Source organism: Papio anubis, chromosome 3 (assembly GCF_008728515.1).
Source record: "Papio anubis isolate 15944 chromosome 3, Panubis1.0, whole genome shotgun sequence".
In the NCBI taxonomy this organism is placed as follows: Eukaryota; Metazoa; Chordata; class Mammalia; order Primates; family Cercopithecidae; genus Papio; species Papio anubis.
This window is the reverse complement of record NC_044978.1, coordinates 68363022-68380988: the sequence shown is the minus strand read 5'-3', so window position 1 is coordinate 68380988 and position 17967 is coordinate 68363022. Positions and strand designations below refer to the sequence as shown.

The following is a 17967-nucleotide window of genomic DNA, read 5'->3' as shown; positions in this document are numbered from 1 at the left end:
AAACAAGATGAAAATGTTCTTTGTAAAATCACATGTTTCTAAACAAAAACTGTAACCCATTAATATCTGTGGACTTCAGTGTATTAAAAACACCATTATTTAATGCTATACCGAGAGAAAGCCAAGTCTCAAATGACTTGAAAACATTCGAAACCCTTCATTTAAAATATTTAGTTTTTGAAAGAAGGGTTGATTTTCAATGTGTCTCCAAAGCATTCTAAAATAACCACAGACAGTAACTGAGAGCAAAGCTGGAAATTAGTTAACTGGCAGACTGTGCGCCATGGTACTCACCACCTACCACCCTCAGTCCCTAGTCAGGAAGCCCTTCACTGGGGTCCCCACATTATAGAGGACTCTGCTCTGGCCCTCCTCCAGCCACACCCTTCCTCACAGTGTGAGCGACCCTTCCTCCAGAACAAGCTCCTGGCACCCAAATGTACACCCCTGAAGTCCCTGCCCAAGTGATTCTGGACCAGCTTCCCAGACTCATGTGGTCCCCTTCCCAGCCTGAAGGCTGTCGAAAGAGTGCTGTTTGTAGAGTGGTGAGGGGTGTATGGACAAGGCTGGGATGTCCCAACTGGGCTGTCTTCAAGTTTGCACTCAAGAGTCCTTATGATGGGAGGGTGGGGAGAGAAGGTGGAGGGTCCCAGGCAAGAGGTCAGGGCTTAGGTCTCCCTGTGCCACCTTGTCCTGTCACAGACTGGTTTTGAATCTGAGCATTGTAAATTGTACTTTGGTTTTACATGTATGTTTATCAAGGTAGGAGGATAGATTATACTTTAACAGTTTCTATGCTTGATTCATGAGATTTACACATATAGGATGTAGCTCTCCACTTATTCTTGCTCTAGGCCCCAGAAATGTTAGAGGAAGATTTAGTGGTATCATTGAAATTTAATCACTCATTATCTGCCATACCTTTTAAAATGCATGAAGTTTTATTTTTATTTTTATTTTTTTTTGAGATAGAGTCATTCTCTGTCACCCAGGCTTGAGCACAGCGGTGTGATCTCACCTTACTGCAACCTTGGCCTCCTGGGCTCATGTGATCCTCCTACCTTAGTCTCCCAAATAGCTGGGACTACAGGCACATGCCACTACACCTGGCTAATTTTTGTATTTTTTTGTAGAGACGGCATTTCACCATGTTGCCCAGGCTGGGCTTGAACTCCTAGGCTCCAGCAATCCACCCGCGTTGGTCTCCCAAAGTGCTGGAATTATAGGCATGAGCCACCACGTCTGGCCTTAAACCAGTGATTTCTTAATAATCAATACCACAAAATTATTTTATGAGAATTCTGAACAATTCAGTTACACCAACAGATTAAAAGGACCTTTTTAATTAAATGAACCCCAAACCAGCAAAAACCACTACTGAAATTAAATTATGACACATCCGTCATTTGTGACAAGAGTGATTTCAGAGTTCTTGCCAATTCTTATGACATGGCTTGAGCTATGAAATACATCAAATGTGGAAGCTAGTAAAGGAGGCATAGGAATCCCAAACAGGTAGATTTTTAAGTAAGGAATTTTTTGGTGGTGCCCTAACTACGATCAGCCCTCTTGCCTGCTGCTGGCCAGCCATAGTTAGTTGCAGAGTTGTGTTGGTATGGAGAAGGATGGGTTTCAAATGATAACATACCCCTGGTCAGGTTCCACCAGGGCTGTCCATGCACAAGTTAGTTCATAACATATTTATTACACACTTAATCTTACATAGTACTGTGTCTTTTACTTGTGATATTCTAAATGTCAAATGAGTAGCATGCTGTGAGGTCATGCGAAGATGAGATTATTGAGGATTAAACGCTAGTCATATTATTATCTGTGTTAGAGACCCATTCTCATTTTTGTATTTATAATTTTAGAAAATTTTAATAAAGTGAGAGGGGTACAGTAAGAGGGGCACTGTACTATATAATTCAAACCATAGGTTTTAGAATCCTATATATCAAATAATCTAATCCGTGTGTGAAATTTTATTAACTGTGTGATTTAGGTGTTACGTATATCCTCTAAGCCTCGGTTTCCCCATGTGTTAAATAGTGCAAAACAAAACCTATTTTATAGCATTGTTGTGAAGACTGAAATAAACAACTCTTTAAAAACAGGCCGGGTGTGGTGGCTCACACCTGAAATTTCAGCAGTTTGGGAGCCCAAGGCAGGAGGATCAATTGAGGCCAGGAGTTCGAGATCAGCCTGGGCAATAGGCTGGAGATGGAGCAAGACTCCCTCTGAACAAAAAAATAAAAATAAAAATTAGCTGGGTATGGTGGTGCATGCCTGTAGCCCTAGCTATTCATGAGACTGAGGTGGGATGATTTCTTGAGCCCAGGAGTTCAAGCGTACAGTGAGCTATGATCATACCACTGCACTACTCCAGCCTGGGTGACAGAGTGAGACTGTCTCAGAAAAAAAAAAAAAAAACAGAAACAAAGCTTACGTTGGTACATCATAGAGACTTTTTTGTTGTAGTTTTACATCTGTAGACACTGTTACATGGTATGCTTATACATCACAAAGCTCACTACATTTTTCCTAGCTAGACAAAAATCAGTACGTCTCATACACTGACTACAACGTTTCATTACTGCATATTCTATTTAGTTTCTGAATGTCATCACAATTCGTTTCTATTTTATGTAATCACTAGCTTGTGTAATATTGGTCCAGGGAGAATTCAATAATGATATATAAATGACCTTATGGTATTACTAAGTTCTGTACTAAGTAATTGTATTTTCTAGTGATTAAACTCCAATTCAGAAAGAAAATATCTTTAATAATCATTCCAGAGCAATATACAATGGAAAATTATAATTGGGTAGCAATTCTGCAATTATACAATAATAGATTTTAAAATTGCATATATTATGCAACACTCATTCTGGTTAATGGTATGCCTTTCTAATAAAAGAACTCCATTATTGTTGGAACTCAAGAACTTCATTAAAACCTCTGGCTATATTTGTAGTAGAAAGCAAAGAAAAAAGAGAGTCCTATAGAGTTTTGATAAATACCTGGACATTTTATTATGGAGTTCTCACATTTCATATTTCTTTTCTATGATGCTGTTATAATCTATGGTCTTTGCCACACCCATTGCTGCTGTGTACAGCTGTCCAGATTGCATATTGTATGTCAGCAGGCTCCATCCACATAGACGACCATTATGCGCCCCTTAGACTTGTAAAGTTCACAACCTGCAAAACTACATGTGGTATCCCTGGCTTCCTATTTACACTCCATAACAGACTCCTTGTATTAAAAACTAAATTTCTGTGATCTCAGCTCTGACTTCAAATGAGATCAAATTTCAAGAATGGCCTGAAATTAGACTATAGAGCTCATCTTCAGCATTTTTAGATAGATTCAAATCTTTGGAAATTAACAAGTGAGAGTCCCAGGTGTGTGTCATATGAGACTTTAAACATGCAGCAGACATTTCTAACTTTTGATTATGTATACGTGATGAGAATAGAAGTGGGATTTTGATTATAGCTCAGTATATACAGCCTGCTTCTGGGTGGCCTCACAAGACCATAGAAAGAAGCAGTAGAAAGTATAGCAGATTCTAGAAACAAAAAAGAAAATGTTAAACCAATAAAAAATAAGATGTAAAAAAGTAATCTTAGTTGTGAGTACTTCGTAAGTGACTTTTAGTTTTTCCCAGCATACTTTGAGGTGGGCATTGTGGGCAACCCTGGCCTAAACTAAGAACCCTGCCTTGGAGTCTGACATTTAGTCATAAGGGAACACAGTTCTGAGCCTTTGGTTTCCTCTGTCTGTCTGCCAGTGACATTTAAAACATCTGTCTAGCAAACTCAACTTGGAATAGTGGGTGTGCATCTGTACTTTGTAGTACAATTGCAGAACTTTGTTGTTGTTATAATACAGCTCTGCTTACAGTTTTCATTTCTAACCCCAGATGGAATTCTGACTCTGAGACTGAAAAAGGAACAGAAGCCAGCATTGAAGTTCATGCATTTCTGTATTTGCACATTTTCTGTGTCTTAAGGAGTTCAATTTAACCCCAGGTGCATCAAATTAAAGTTATGTATGTAACACAACTTTATAGTAAGTCCTCCCCAAGTATGAATGAATGTATGTTGAGTAAACATCCCAAAAAGATCCCATTAAGATGTAAACATGAAAGAATGCTCAACACAGCTGTGGTCTTACCATTTGCCTTGTGTTGTACATCTGGCGGAAGCTGGTCAAGAGCATACCACTGATAGTCTGGCTGTGTGGAACAATAAAACATTATTATAGCAATATGGACTTCAAACCAAACATAGTGGCATGTCAAAAATACAATTAGGCTATGTGGCTTTTATTAAGCAGGTAACACAAAAGTAATTTCTATCCAAACCTATTGCCAACCTCACTCATCCTGCTTATCCCCCATCACTGCCATCATCTCTCCCTACCCCCTCTTAAATTCACTCTGTGTTTGGCCAGAATTTCTACTACTTTGAGGTTGTGACATGTTTTCTTTCTTTTTTTTCTCTGAAACAGATGTGTTTTGAATATCTGCAGAAGTATAAACACTTGTAAAACTTACTACAACCCATCAATAAAACAAAGCAACTTAGCATCAACAAATACTCTTTTTGAGACCCTCACACTAGAGGCAATGAGAAGGCCAGGGGGAAAAAAAAAAGCTTAATACAAGTTTTCTAATGGTTTAAGGAAGGAAATCTAAGCTATTAAATGGGGACTTGGCATTGATAGAAGTTCAGGATGGTGAAGGAGGGCAAATCTTTCCCTTTTTTCTATTCCAAAGAACCAATCCAGCAGAACCTGTCTTCTAAATTGCTCGTATAGTTTAGTCTACAGAGACAAGATTTTTCTCTTGGGATTTTCTCCTAGGTTTACACCAGTTAAGAACAGCTAGATATTGAATGCCAAACAGATTTCATTGAATAAATAGTAAACCCATAGGCCTAAATTATCAAGATATCTTCAAGGCCCGGACCTCTGTATTTAACCCCTAGGAATGGAGCAATCTCAGCTTTACCTGCCCACAAAGCAGGTCTGTCTTTCTGCTCTGAATGCTCACCCCTGCCTCCTACTTCTCCACAAGGCACAGAGAATATAGATTTTTTTGTTCTGTAATTCAATTAGCTCCTAAAAATAACTTGAGGAAAATTTTTCTAACATGAGTCAACAGAGAGCATTTACAAGGCTGTCAGACTGCTGAAAGTCACCTACGAAGTTCAATTACTCAACAAGACACTGAGAAATGCTGCTTTTAGTGCAGTTTGACCCCACTGTACCCCCACTCTAGACACCTAGGCCCTTGGCTCCTCTGGCTTATGAAAAAGCTAGAAGAGGAAATGAGATCACCTCTGTTTTTTATCTTCTCGTTTATTTTTAGACGTCTCAAATAACACATAGGATAAGTGACGTGAGCCTCAGTTTTATATTCCAGGAGGGTTACCAAAAGAAGGTAAATATCCTGTAATGTTACCAGCACTGTAGCATGTGACTTAATTCAGCCTTCAATATAGGCAAGAAACATGAAATCTTATTTTTAAATTAACTTTGAGGATTTGGTTGTAAATTCTACTGTTATGCTGAGATTTTTTTCATCAGACTACTGCTTGAAAATATAGGCCTTTCTGGCCAGGCGTAGTGGCTCACACCTGTAATCTCAGCACTTTGGGAGACCAAGGCAGGCAGATCACGAGGTCAGGAATTTGAGACCAGCCTGGCTAATATGGTGAAACCCCATCTCCACTAAAATTACAAAAATTAGCCAGGCGTGGTGTTGTGTGCCTGTAGTCCCAGCTACTCGGGAGGCTGAGGCAGGAGAATTGCTTGAACCCGGGAGGTGGAGGTTGCAGTGAGTCAAGAGCGCACCACTGCACTACAGTCTGGGCGACAGAGTAAGACCCCTTCTCAAAAAAAAAAAAAAGAAAAAAGAAAAAAAATGTAGGCTATTCTACATGGCTTGGAGTCCTTTTTCAAATATAGGCCTTTATTTGGTGACAATTTTATGTGACCTGGACTGCCTTGCCTTTTTTAATTGACAGGGAATGCTTGATTAGCTGTAGTAGGTGAATTCCTTCCTTCTTTCCACAAATAAAGATTTGACAGAAACAATAATTTGTACTCTTAGGTAAATATGAATGACTGATTGGTTTCATAGTTAATCTTTCATAAGAATATTTCATAAGAATAATCCCCCAACCTGTAGAAGCCAACTTCTATAGGTTAATTCACTCCTACAGTAAATTTCTCTTTGTGTTTCTCACAATCTGAGTTGACTTCTACAATCTTGAAAAAAAAAATTTAATGTTATTGGTAAAGACTGAAAAGTAAGCAAACAGATAAAGTAAAAAAAAAAAAAGGAGGCTGGGCGCAGTGGCTCATGCCTGTAATCCCAGCATTTTGGGAGGCTGAGGCGGGAGGATCATGAGGTCAGGAGATCGAGACCATCCTGGCTAACACGGTGAAACTCCATCTCTACTAAAAATACAAAAAAAAATTAGCCGGGCATGGTGGCAGGTGCCTGTAGTCACAGCTACTCGGGAGGCTGAGGCAGGAGAATGGCATGAACCCGGGAGGGGGAGCTTGCAGTGAGCTGAGATCACACCACTGCACTCCAGCCTGGGCGACAGAGCGAGACTCTGTCTCAAAAAAAAAAAAAAAAGAAAGGAAAAAGAAAAAAAGAAAACAAAAAAAAGGAAATTGGGGAAGGAGAGCAGACAGAACTAGCAACCAGCAATAACATGAAAAGAACCAATTCTTAGCAGTGTGCTGTGTCATACCGGGGTCAAATAAGAGATGCTCATTAAATCCTCACATCCTTCTGCCACCCAAAGAGTCATTATCTCCTCCCTTGGGAAAAGGGCTTTGAGTCACACTCAAACAAAAGTATGAGAACTTTCAAGAAGCCAAGAGAATCATGCTTTCTGTAAGCATTCTGGTCGGAAAATCCCAGTTTAAAATCTTAGATGTTTTTCATCATGAGAAACACAATCAAACCTAAAGTTTGGGAGGATTTGCCTGGGTAAATACAAAATGCAGAAAAAACACATTTTTTTTTTTTTCCTGGATAAAGGTTCTATCTATGTAGGCAAAATAGAAGGTAGAGGAGGGTGGGTGGACTACTGCTATTGAGAGGGAAAAAAAGGGTGCTTTGGGCCTGACTTATTCAGGTTGACTGTCCAAATCAATTCCCCTCACAAATAATTGCTCAACTCTGCATTTCATTTTGTCTGGGAAGACACAGCCATGGAGAACAACTTAAGTGGGTCACTTTTTCTTGGATCCTTTAAGAAAATCCTTTCAATTGGAAAATGTCAAAAACTATTTTGCACATATGTAGCAATATCCATAGTAGTTCAATATAAATTTACAACTGAAAAAAAGCATCTCTTTTTTTTGTTTTGCCATATCCACTTTCTTTTATACATAAATACATTTTACACCTAAAATACTCTTTGGGTGGAATGAGGTATGCCAATTGAAAATGTTATATGTTGTTCAAGGAATTATTCCCAATTTAATACCTTTCAGTTAATTTATTCGTATCTATGTGTCCTGTGGATTCAGTGTCCCAAAGATAATTCTACTGTACACTGACCACTCCAACTTTGCAAGTTTGAGGCTGAGAGAAAAACAGAGGCTCTTGCTGTAGATAATATAATGTGCTGAAATTCCAGAGATGGACATAATTTCTACCAAAACAGTATACTAAGCACTTTTTCAAATGCACTCTTACTTACTGGGTGCTCCCGTCGCTTCTGCACAGCTCCAGCGCCTGTCGGTAGCCATGGATCTTGCAGGTGGAAAACCAAGCCGCAGTTACAGGTTGGGAAATACATCTGAGGAGAACAAAGCTGTGGGTTCACTACCAGTGGGAGAGACTGAAGAGTCGCACTGACATTGCTTTATACAAAAGGTTTGGTTTCAATCTTAAGGTTCCACCTAATCTGGCATAATTATAACTCAAAACCGTAAACATGTCAATAGACTCAGGACCGATACAGATAAGGCTCACTGGTCAAGTCTTACCTAAGGTGAAACTATAATCATTTCTCCATTTTGAGGAAATGAGACACACTTGAAAAGTATATAGAGTTAACTTTATGTTTTTGAGTTATCTTTATTGAGGGCCCTCAATGAAGAAAATCTATCCATTGAGTCATGAAATAGGTTTTCTTAAATTGTAGCCAGGGAAAACTAAAGTCCAGAAAGGAAATTAGGAATTAAGACAAATAATATTCAGTCTTTAAGGCAACTAGAGAATCCATGGGATAGAATACTTCTGTGCTCAAGAAGGCATGTTATTTTTTCAAAAGAGGCAGTATTTGATTTAGTTTTCCACTGTTAATTGTGTGAGCAACTGCATGAAATACCAGTGAAATCTATTTCCCAGGTGCTCGTGGGTCTAAGGAGCACTAAGGTTTGTGCTACTGGTAACATGCTCTATAAAGCATATACTTTCCATGAGTGTTAGGGTTGAAAGGCCTTGGTGGTGCCTAAGCACTGTCTATCCATTGATGGTGTAGTCGGTAATGAAGACCATGGGTTGTTGTAGGCCACCTGTAGCAGAGCTTGAATATGTCTTTAATTGGGACAATGAGAAATGTTGTACGTGGGAATAAATGTATGAGTGAAAATTAGAACAACATACCTGCTTTAATTGCTTTTCTAGTTTTTCTTTCTCCATCTGACAAGCTTTTATCTAAAGACAAAACAAAGGCATTTGTTAATCAAGACAAGCTCAAATCATTAGTTCCTAAGCCACTCTTGACCTACTCAAGTGTGAGGCACTGACAGCAGTAATACCAACAAAAACAGCCACAGGTTGGTTTTTCCAGATATGCATTGATTCTATCTTTACATTTCCAATTGAAGTTTGAAAAATGTGATAGTTTTAAATTGCTATTCCAGTTTTTTGAGGCCATTACAATTCTGTTTTAGGTAGATCTATTTAGATACAGATATAGAAACAATTTTCATTGCTTACTGAATGACACTGAAATTGTCAAACTGACATTCAAAGGCTTCCATAATAAATTTTAGAAGTTATATATGCACTTAATCCATGTCAGAAACTGATCTAAATTCTTTACATGCAATAACTCACTGAATTCTCCCAATCCCTCTATGTGATACTTAGTATTATCTCAATTTTATAGACGAGAACACTAAGACATAAGATTCTGAGTAACTTGTTCAAAGTCACACTGCTATATTCCACGGCTTCTCACTACTTAAGGCCCAGCCTCATCTAGATGAATCACCTACCCTGGGTTCCCTTAACTTAAGACACACTTAGAGAAAGCTGGCTTTTCCTTGACTGTTTCATTGTCATTCCTATACTCCGTGTCCCACATTCCCATAAGGGATGGTCAAATATCTCCTTCTGAATGATACCTTTCCAAGTCCTAGTAATCAGAATTATTCTGTCCTCTTATGTAGTGTTGTACATTCACTGTGTGACTTTTTAGACCAATGTGTACTATTTACAGGCAATTCTTGCTGCTTGTGGTAGTCATATTCCATAAAGTCTTCAGGGACACTGAATTAGTGAATATTGAACCACTGCTCCTAGAAGAATTGTTGGGTTAAGTTTCTGCTAGCCTCTTCTCACAACATTTGTGTCAATGAATCAATACATAACTTTGTTTCATGTGTGTTTCTGATTAAAGACAACTTATTTAATATGTTTCATTGATTAACACTGAACTCATGGTCAAGAGTACTATAACATGCCTTAATGAAACTTCTCTAACACATATTTTCTCTGTAAGGCACATCACATCATTCGTGTTTAGGAATCCTAGAGAGCATGTCAGCATATATATGTGGGCCATTCTAAACCATGAAATCACCAACAAAAAGCACAAAAACGCAGCAAACATGGCACTAAATGGACCACAAAAAGAACACTATGAATGTGTATATGTCAGGAAACAACTTTGCTGCTCTGCTCATATGTAAGGATGTATCACAAAGCACCACAAGTATTGATTTGGGGATGACAAATGCATTTTAGTGAGTAGGGAAATTCACATATGCAGAATTGGTGATGATGAGGATAGACTGTACATGTCTCTTTTACTATACTGTGAGTTATTTACTAGCAAGAACCAGTTTTCGTTTTCTCACAGCATATAGCAGAATGCCTTGCAAAAAGAAAGCATCAAAATTAGATTACAAGGAACTGAAAGTAGCATGCTAATTATACAACTAAATGAAACTATTAAACATGCCCCCTCTTCTAATAGACTAAAATAATTTATAAAATACCTCTGAGCCATGATTTGGCTTGAGCTAAATGTTTTCTAAAGGGTATTTTGTTTTTTTCTTTTCTTTTTGAGACAGAATCCCACTCTGCTGCCCAGGCTGGAATGCAATGGCCCAATCTCAGCTCACTGCAACCTCTGCCTCCTGGGTTCAAGAGATTATCCTGCCTCAGCCTCGTGAGTAGCTGGGATTACAGACGCGTACCACCATGCCCAGCTAATTTTTGTGTTTTTAGTAGAGATGAGGTTTCACCATGTTGGCCAGGCTGGTCTCAAACTCCTGATCTCCAGTGACCTGCCTGCCTTGGCCTCCCAAAGTGCTGGGATTACAAGCGTGAGCCACTGCGCCTGGCCTGTTTTTTGCTTTTTTCACTTACCATTGAGAACAACTTAGTGAAGTCATAAGGTAGGTTTCATTATCTATATTTTACAGGCAGGTATACTAAAAGAGGTGAGGTAACTTATTTTTTAGAGAGAAGTTTTAGAGTAATAAGAAACATTTTAGAGATGATCGAGTTCAACTTTGTCATCGTACAGATGAAGAAAAGGAAGCATAGAAAAGTTAAATAACTTGTTCAAGGTTACCACCAATGGAATATCAGAGCAGGCAGGAACACCAAGTCTTTTTTGCCCTAAATTCCTCTTATTTCTAAATACCCTAAGCATCTTTCACTTTACCACATTACTTATTTTACCATTGATACCGGCTTAACGCATCTTAGTGACAGAATGAATACATTCTGGGAAGAAAGCAACTCAGAATGCCAGAATGGTTTGACCTGAACATTCCTCTAAAAGTCCACTTGGACAGCAAATAATATGTTATTCAACTAAGGTAATGTCAGGTAATGTCAGTTCCTTTTTTTTTTTTTTTTGAGACGGAGTCTCGCTCTGTCGCCCAGGCTGGAGTGCAGTGGCGCGATCTCCGCTCACTGCAAGCTCCGCCTTCAGGATTCACGCCATTCTCCTGCCTCAGCCTCCCTAGAAGCTGGGACTACAGGCGCCCGCCACCACCCCCGGCTAATTTTTTTGTATTGTTAGTAGAGATGGGGTTTCGCCATGTTCGCCAGGATGGTCTCGATATCCTGACCTCGTGATCCGCCCGCCTCGGCCTCCCAAAGTGCTGGGATTACAGGCGTGAACCACCGCGCCCGGCCATCAGTTCTTTTTTAAATATCTTAGCATTTAATCTGCTGTTAATACATTTAACATACATCATCAAACCATCTACTTCGTCTCTGTGAATTCTATCATTCTCCTACTGAGTAAATGAGACTTTTAAAAAAAGGATTGGGCTTTCATTACTTTAAAGAAAAAATTTCATAGCTCTAAGTTATCACTTTAGATATGATTAAGATTTTCCTTTAGGTTCTAGGCACAATTATACCATACTGCATTTAGAAAATACATTTATTTTGCTGATACCAATCAAGTTTACAGGTGACACAGGAAAGGGCTTGTGGATTATAGTATATAATGTTAAGTAGATAGATGTATGTTCCTGACCAGACTAAAAGTTCTGTAATGGCAAGGACATTGCCAGTCTATCACCAATCTTAATATAGTAGAATACACAAAATTATATAATTATATATTGATATATAATTTATCATACAAAAATAAATAATTTACTAAAAATTGTTTTAAAATTAAAATTGTTTCACTTGCTGTTGTACTGGCAGCAAATTGTACAATTGCTTTAAAAAACAAATTATTTTTTGTTCTAAAACTGTTTTGTTGGCAGCAAGTAAAACAGTTTGTACAGAGACAACTTGAAAGAAATTAGGCTAGGTAGGCATGTAAGAAACAAATTAAAAGAATAAAAATACAAAAAATTAACTGGGCGTGGTGGTGCACGCCTGTAATCCCAGCTACTTGGGAGGCTGAGGCAGGAGAATCGCCTGAACCTGGGAGGTGGAAGTTGCGGTGAGCTGAGATCACGCCATTGCACTCCAGCCTGGGCAACAATAGCAAAACACCATCTCAAAAACCAAAAAAGTATATATATTCTCTCTCTCTTTTTTTTTTTTTTTTTTTACCAAGAGTAATGAGAACATTGTCTTATCTATTGTTACATGAATTATTAGGTTGCCTGAATTATTTTCATAAAATTATTTGATTTTTTTACTACTATTTTATTTTTTCTAATTTCTTACAGAGAAAATGGTTCTGCAAAACAATTTTTTCCACGTAAAATTAGGAATTTCAAGTTAATCTTTAAAAAATCAGAGATAAAATTAAATGTAATTCACAATCCACTTTGTATTTGGAAGAAAATGATGACTGTTTAAAAATTTTTTATGACTAAGAATCTTGAAACTAAGAGTTGCCACAGCATTGCCATAACAATTTTCTATTTATTTAAAAGTATTGCAATATTTTACAAATAAAAATGGTGCAGTTTGTTTTATTTTTTAAGGCAAAATTATGTTAGCTACAGTTTCCTTCATTAACATCACTATTTACCCATCATGGCAACTTCCTGAACCTACTTTAATATATTCAATTACACTTAATTTTAGTATGCTTACATTTAATATATTCTATTTTAATAAACTGGTGACCATTATCTGGCTTCCTTGAAAGTACTCCAGTTACATTACATCTGGGAACCACTGAACAAAATCCTCAGTCTCACATGTAAATGGCATTTAGAAATATGTATGTTTTTGGCAGACAGGAGCATTCCAACATAGCCCTTCAAAGAAAATGACAAGAATTTTGAAAACCACTTCACTTTATTTGAGTACTAGGTAGTTCAACTCTCATTCTACCAGGATAAATATTATGAGAAAAAGATCAAAAGGACTGTATTTTGTAAAAAAAACTTTGGAATCCAATTTCTTGGGCAATTCCTTAACATACTTAAGTTAAAAGAAATTTCCAGTCATTTTCATCTCTTTACAAGATTGTTTAAGAATGACTTCATCCCAGGTGCTGACTTTTCAAAAAAATTCGATGGCAATTAACAGAAGTCAAAAAGTCTTGAATTTTTTAAATGAAAAAAAAAAAATACATACATGCTGGCAAAGATTATTTTGTTTTGACTTGTACCTGGGAATTCAGCCTGTTCAACTGGGATTGGGAAGTTTCATTAATTTGCTGTAGCTCCTCTTTCTCTTGATTAAGTCTCTCTCGATCTGATCGTTCCTTTTTGAAGTCTTCTTCGTATATTTGCACCTAAGAAATATTAACTTGCTGTTACTGTTAGCTTCCTTTTCTCTTAAGCCATGTAAATGACTTTATTTTAAATGACTGCTGCCTACTCCATTATTGTAAAGAACCCTCCCAACTAGTGTTCAGTGTCACTGTTTCAGAGCAAGTCATCCATCCTTAACACAAGGACTTTGATGTATGAATACTGCTTGAACTTCTAAAAGACAGTTTACTGAAAATAGCTGTTAAGTGTCACTAAATACTGACATGCCCAAGTTTCCAGACATAATGTATAAGTTGAATGCAACAGAGAAACAAAACCCTTACGTATGTGGAAAAGCAAAGCATGATTGTTAAAAGGTATTCACAAATTTTCCCTTTATAAGTTACTTTGGGTGTGTATCATAAATAATAGTAATATTTGAGTGGAACACCGCTTGAGAGGCACTCCAAATATTCCAGAAAAGTGACCAAACTAAAAACAAAAACAGGTTTAAGTATTGTTATTGTTTTCAACTGACTTATTGTTGACTGAGGGCTAGGAGACTGGCATATAAAGCTATGAAAACAAATGAAACTTAGGGAATGAAGCAAAAACATTCCTCTAAGACTCTGATTTAAATTACTACTTATATTGGAACCTAGTAGCTAGATTTTTGTCTATTAAAACTACTGCACATTACACTTTCATCACTAACAGTGCAACACATTTTAACTAAAGGTTTATCAATTTTATTGTTCTAAGTCGACAGCAATAGAACAAAATATGCAAGGGAAGAAATTAAACATTTTGTATACATCTACATGCAGATACTCATATTAAATTTTTAAGTCTTTATTCACCAGAAGTACTGAAGGGAAACTACATCCAGCCACACTAACATTCTGATAATTTTTTTGGTTAAGAACTGACATTCATTTCCAAAGACAGTTAAACTAATGCTCTGTAAACAATCACCAGAGGCATTTTAAATGGGAGGAGACCATCTGATTAGAATTAAACACTGGCAACGTCATCACTTTAGTCAGGTAGGGGCCAAGATTCTCACTCAGTTTCTTTGTGCATTTAAACCCTTTAGTGTTTCACCTGGCACTTGGTGATGTAACGATTGTGGGTGCCTGATTACAAACATGCACAGTTAAAATATTTACGGAGAAAGTCAGCAATAGATACACTGCAAAACTACGGAGATGGATTTTGGTCTTCCCACAGGGATTATGAAAAAAGGATATCTGTCACTGTAAGAAATATGAACCAAACCATTATTATAAACTTTATGTGTAAAAGTGACTCTTGCATGTCGTGTACCTTATATGCAAGTTCCGAAGATGTCAAGTGTTTGAACATAAGCAGTACTTTTGGTTTTTGAAGAAATCCTGGCCAGTACCAACAGTACTCTAGGGGTTGAGAATTTGACAGAGCTTTGAGACTGTGCATATTACCCTTATTCTCTTCATAAGTTTATTTTTCAGCTATGTATTTTACCCTGAATGTAATGAAGCAGATTATTCAAGTAAAATTGACAGAAGAGAAAATCCAACTTTACCATCAAATGCTATAAAATTTTTAGATCTATTCACAGATAGGTTACTTCATATGAAGCAGTAACAATAAAACAAGTAACAGCAATAATAACACAATTGCTCGATTTTTCCATGTATTGCAACAAAAATCTTTGTAATTAGTACTCACTCAGGGCAAAAGCAGTCAGTAAATCATACCCAGGGACATCAGAAAAATGATGCTTTCCAGCCCTTTGTTCTATGGCACCCTGTCTCCCATTGCTAATAAGTTACTGACAATGTGTGCTTCAGGGATTGAGGTTCCTTGATGTATCCTGTATTTACCACTATTGCCATGAACCATTCCAGATTTTTCTCTACATTAGTTTATTTAAACTCTCACATAAAAAGAGACATGATATGCATGGTCGGCCCCTCAGCTAAGTGAATTCCAGCAGATTTAGAGAATTCCAGAGTAAGTTTAGACACAAGCAGTTTAACCAGTGCGGTATCTCCTCTGCACTATGCTGCCAATAGATACATGCAGAAGTTGTAGAGAGTGCATCCTTACTCTTGCTGTCCACTTGGCAATAGTGAGTGAGGTTAGGTGAGTGGAGAGGAGAATGCTATTGTGCATCAGTGAATTGCTAAGTGGTGCGGGACTAGCTGAGCAGACCTGGTTTCAGTGATTATAATAAATACAAAGTATTCTCTTTAAAACTGCTCTATTGTGCAAAGGCCTAGAGGCTAGCAACTACAGAATGATCACTCAGCTGCTACTGTTTTCTGAAAAGATCCAGAGTTGGGATTAATAGTGGTCTTAAAATAAGCCATGTGGCTGGGTGCGGTGGCTCACGCCTGTAATCCCAACACTTTGGGAGGCCGAGGCAGGTGGATCACGAGGTCAGGAGTTTGAGACCAGCCTGGACAACATGGTGAAACTCCATCTCTACTAAAAATACAAAAAATTAGCCAGGCATGGTGGCATGCGCCTGTAGTCTCAGCTACTCGGGAGGCTGAGGCAGGAGAATCGCTTGAAACGGGGAGGCAGAAGTTGCGGTGAGCCGAGATCACGCCACTGTACTCCAGCCTGGGCGACAATGGGAGACTCTGTCTCAAAAACAAAATCAAAACCAAAAACTATGTCTACATGAAACTCTCTAGCCCCAGTGCTAATAGAACCTCACCCAAGGTTAATTGGCATGTCCCTCTTTTAACTGTGTGATTGGGTAAGCCATTTAATCCATTTGAAACTCAGTTCCCTATATTCTAAATGGTGGGACTGAACTAGCTGATCTATATTCTTCCTATCAAGCTTGAAAATTAGATAATTCTACTTAAAATAAATGCAAAAACCTTTGACATATTTCTAGCAGCAAGACATCTAAAAATGCCCAAAGAAGCATGAACAATGGGCAGTATGTTCTCCACAGGATCATGCCACTTCCAGCTTCTCACCTGCTGCTTCAGAACTTCCATTTCTGTTCTCATCTCCTCATGGCAAAATTCCACTCGAGACTTCCTCAAACAGTCCTCAGAAAATGAACACTTGAAATTCAAGGCATCCTGAAGAACCTATGTAATAAGATAAGTACACTGTTGATCTAAGATTTACCACATGGAATGAATTCTTTTATAATTGTTACAATCATCTCAAATGCACCCACAAATAAGCATTTCATGTTCAATGCTGCTGACATAACCGAGTAACTTTCTTCTTTCTGATTTTCTCATATATGTATTTTTTTCCAGAATCTTTGTCTTTTCTACATGATGATGCTTATGTTAATCGATCCTCATTATTATTTAGGCTTTGATGTTGGACCCTCCTCCTCCACCTAGCCAACTATGAAAACAAAATCTGTATCTATAGACTTTCTCCAGATTATCTGCTTCAGTCAAATGTATACCCTATCAATGATGCTCAGACATTAGGGAGCATCAGAGGTAGCAGACATGCCCATCCCTTGGTACTGACTCCCAGAGATTATGAATCAGTAGGCTGGAGGGTATAGTTTCAGAATTTGCATTTCTCAGAAGCTGGTGCTGCTGGTCCCAGGTAATGTTTTGAGTAATATTCTGCTGTATAACTATGGCATGCCCTCAACAGGAGAGAGGGACATCCACAGAAATGAGAGCCCATGCAGACTCAGAATCTGTTAGCTCTGTTGTGCTACTCTTCTGCCCTGGCCTAGCCACAGTCCTATTTGTTTTCTGCTAAAACATTCATTAACTCACTACCGAGTGGAGAGTGCCCTGCTTTCTTGACATCCAGTATAAGTTGATGCTTTTAGCATGGCATGAGGAGAGGAAAGAAATTCCTATATTCACCAGAAAGATGATCGTCCTTAGTCCTTAGTCATTAGCTCATCATGATCACATCATTACATTATTTTTGGTAACATCATATGAAAGACATTGCCTCTCTTTTGAAGACCTTTGGTTCATGATAAGTTCAACAAAAATGACTTCCAAATATTGTGGCAGAACACTTCTCACCCTGGTGTGGCCTCAGGGACCACAAAATGACTACTTGCTCATTATCAAATGAGTCCTCTGTACAAATAGAAAAGGTTTATTTTCAGAGATCTAAGAATAATTTGCTTCTGTATTTCTTTAGTAACTTCAACAGTGTCTATTTGGTGATATTAGTAGGTAACTAACTCCACTGCATTACTGTATAATATGGTCATAAAGGTAGGAAAAGACAAGCAAATGTATGGTTTTGAGTATGTGGACAGACTGGGAATTTCCTAATAGAATGTCTTAGAATATACAGATACTGTCTAGCCTGATATGAATATCATTTTTTTCAGGAAGTTGTAAGAGAAATAAAGAGCTTTCTTCATCCTTTGGGGAGAATTTACAGAAACAACAAAAGTAGCTTAATAATTATGTTTTGTGAGGATTTGTGTTAAGCTCTAGGAAGTGTCAGAATAGTTCATTTTTTTTTCAACTGGTGAATAGTAGTAGAGAGAATCTAGGGTGGGGTGGGCCAAATGGATTATGGCAATTGAATATGCTAGTTCCTTATCCT

At 37.9% G+C, this 17967-nt stretch overlaps 1 protein-coding gene across 2 annotated transcripts in view; it reads right to left on the bottom strand.

Moving 5' to 3' along the window:
- The window catches only part of TNIP3 (TNFAIP3 interacting protein 3), a 95803-nt gene that overhangs the window by 2196 nt on the left and 75640 nt on the right, over positions 1-17967 (bottom strand). For both annotated transcript variants that reach the window (XM_017959023.3, XM_009207499.4), the window contains 5 exons: positions 16389-16505; positions 13326-13451; positions 8654-8704; positions 7743-7841; positions 4189-4249 (listed from right to left, as the gene is read on the bottom strand). In XM_017959023.3, coding sequence (XP_017814512.1) covers positions 4189-4249; positions 7743-7841; positions 8654-8704; positions 13326-13451; positions 16389-16505 — 454 coding nt within the window. The remainder of the gene's footprint in view (positions 1-4188; positions 4250-7742; positions 7842-8653; positions 8705-13325; positions 13452-16388; positions 16506-17967) is intronic.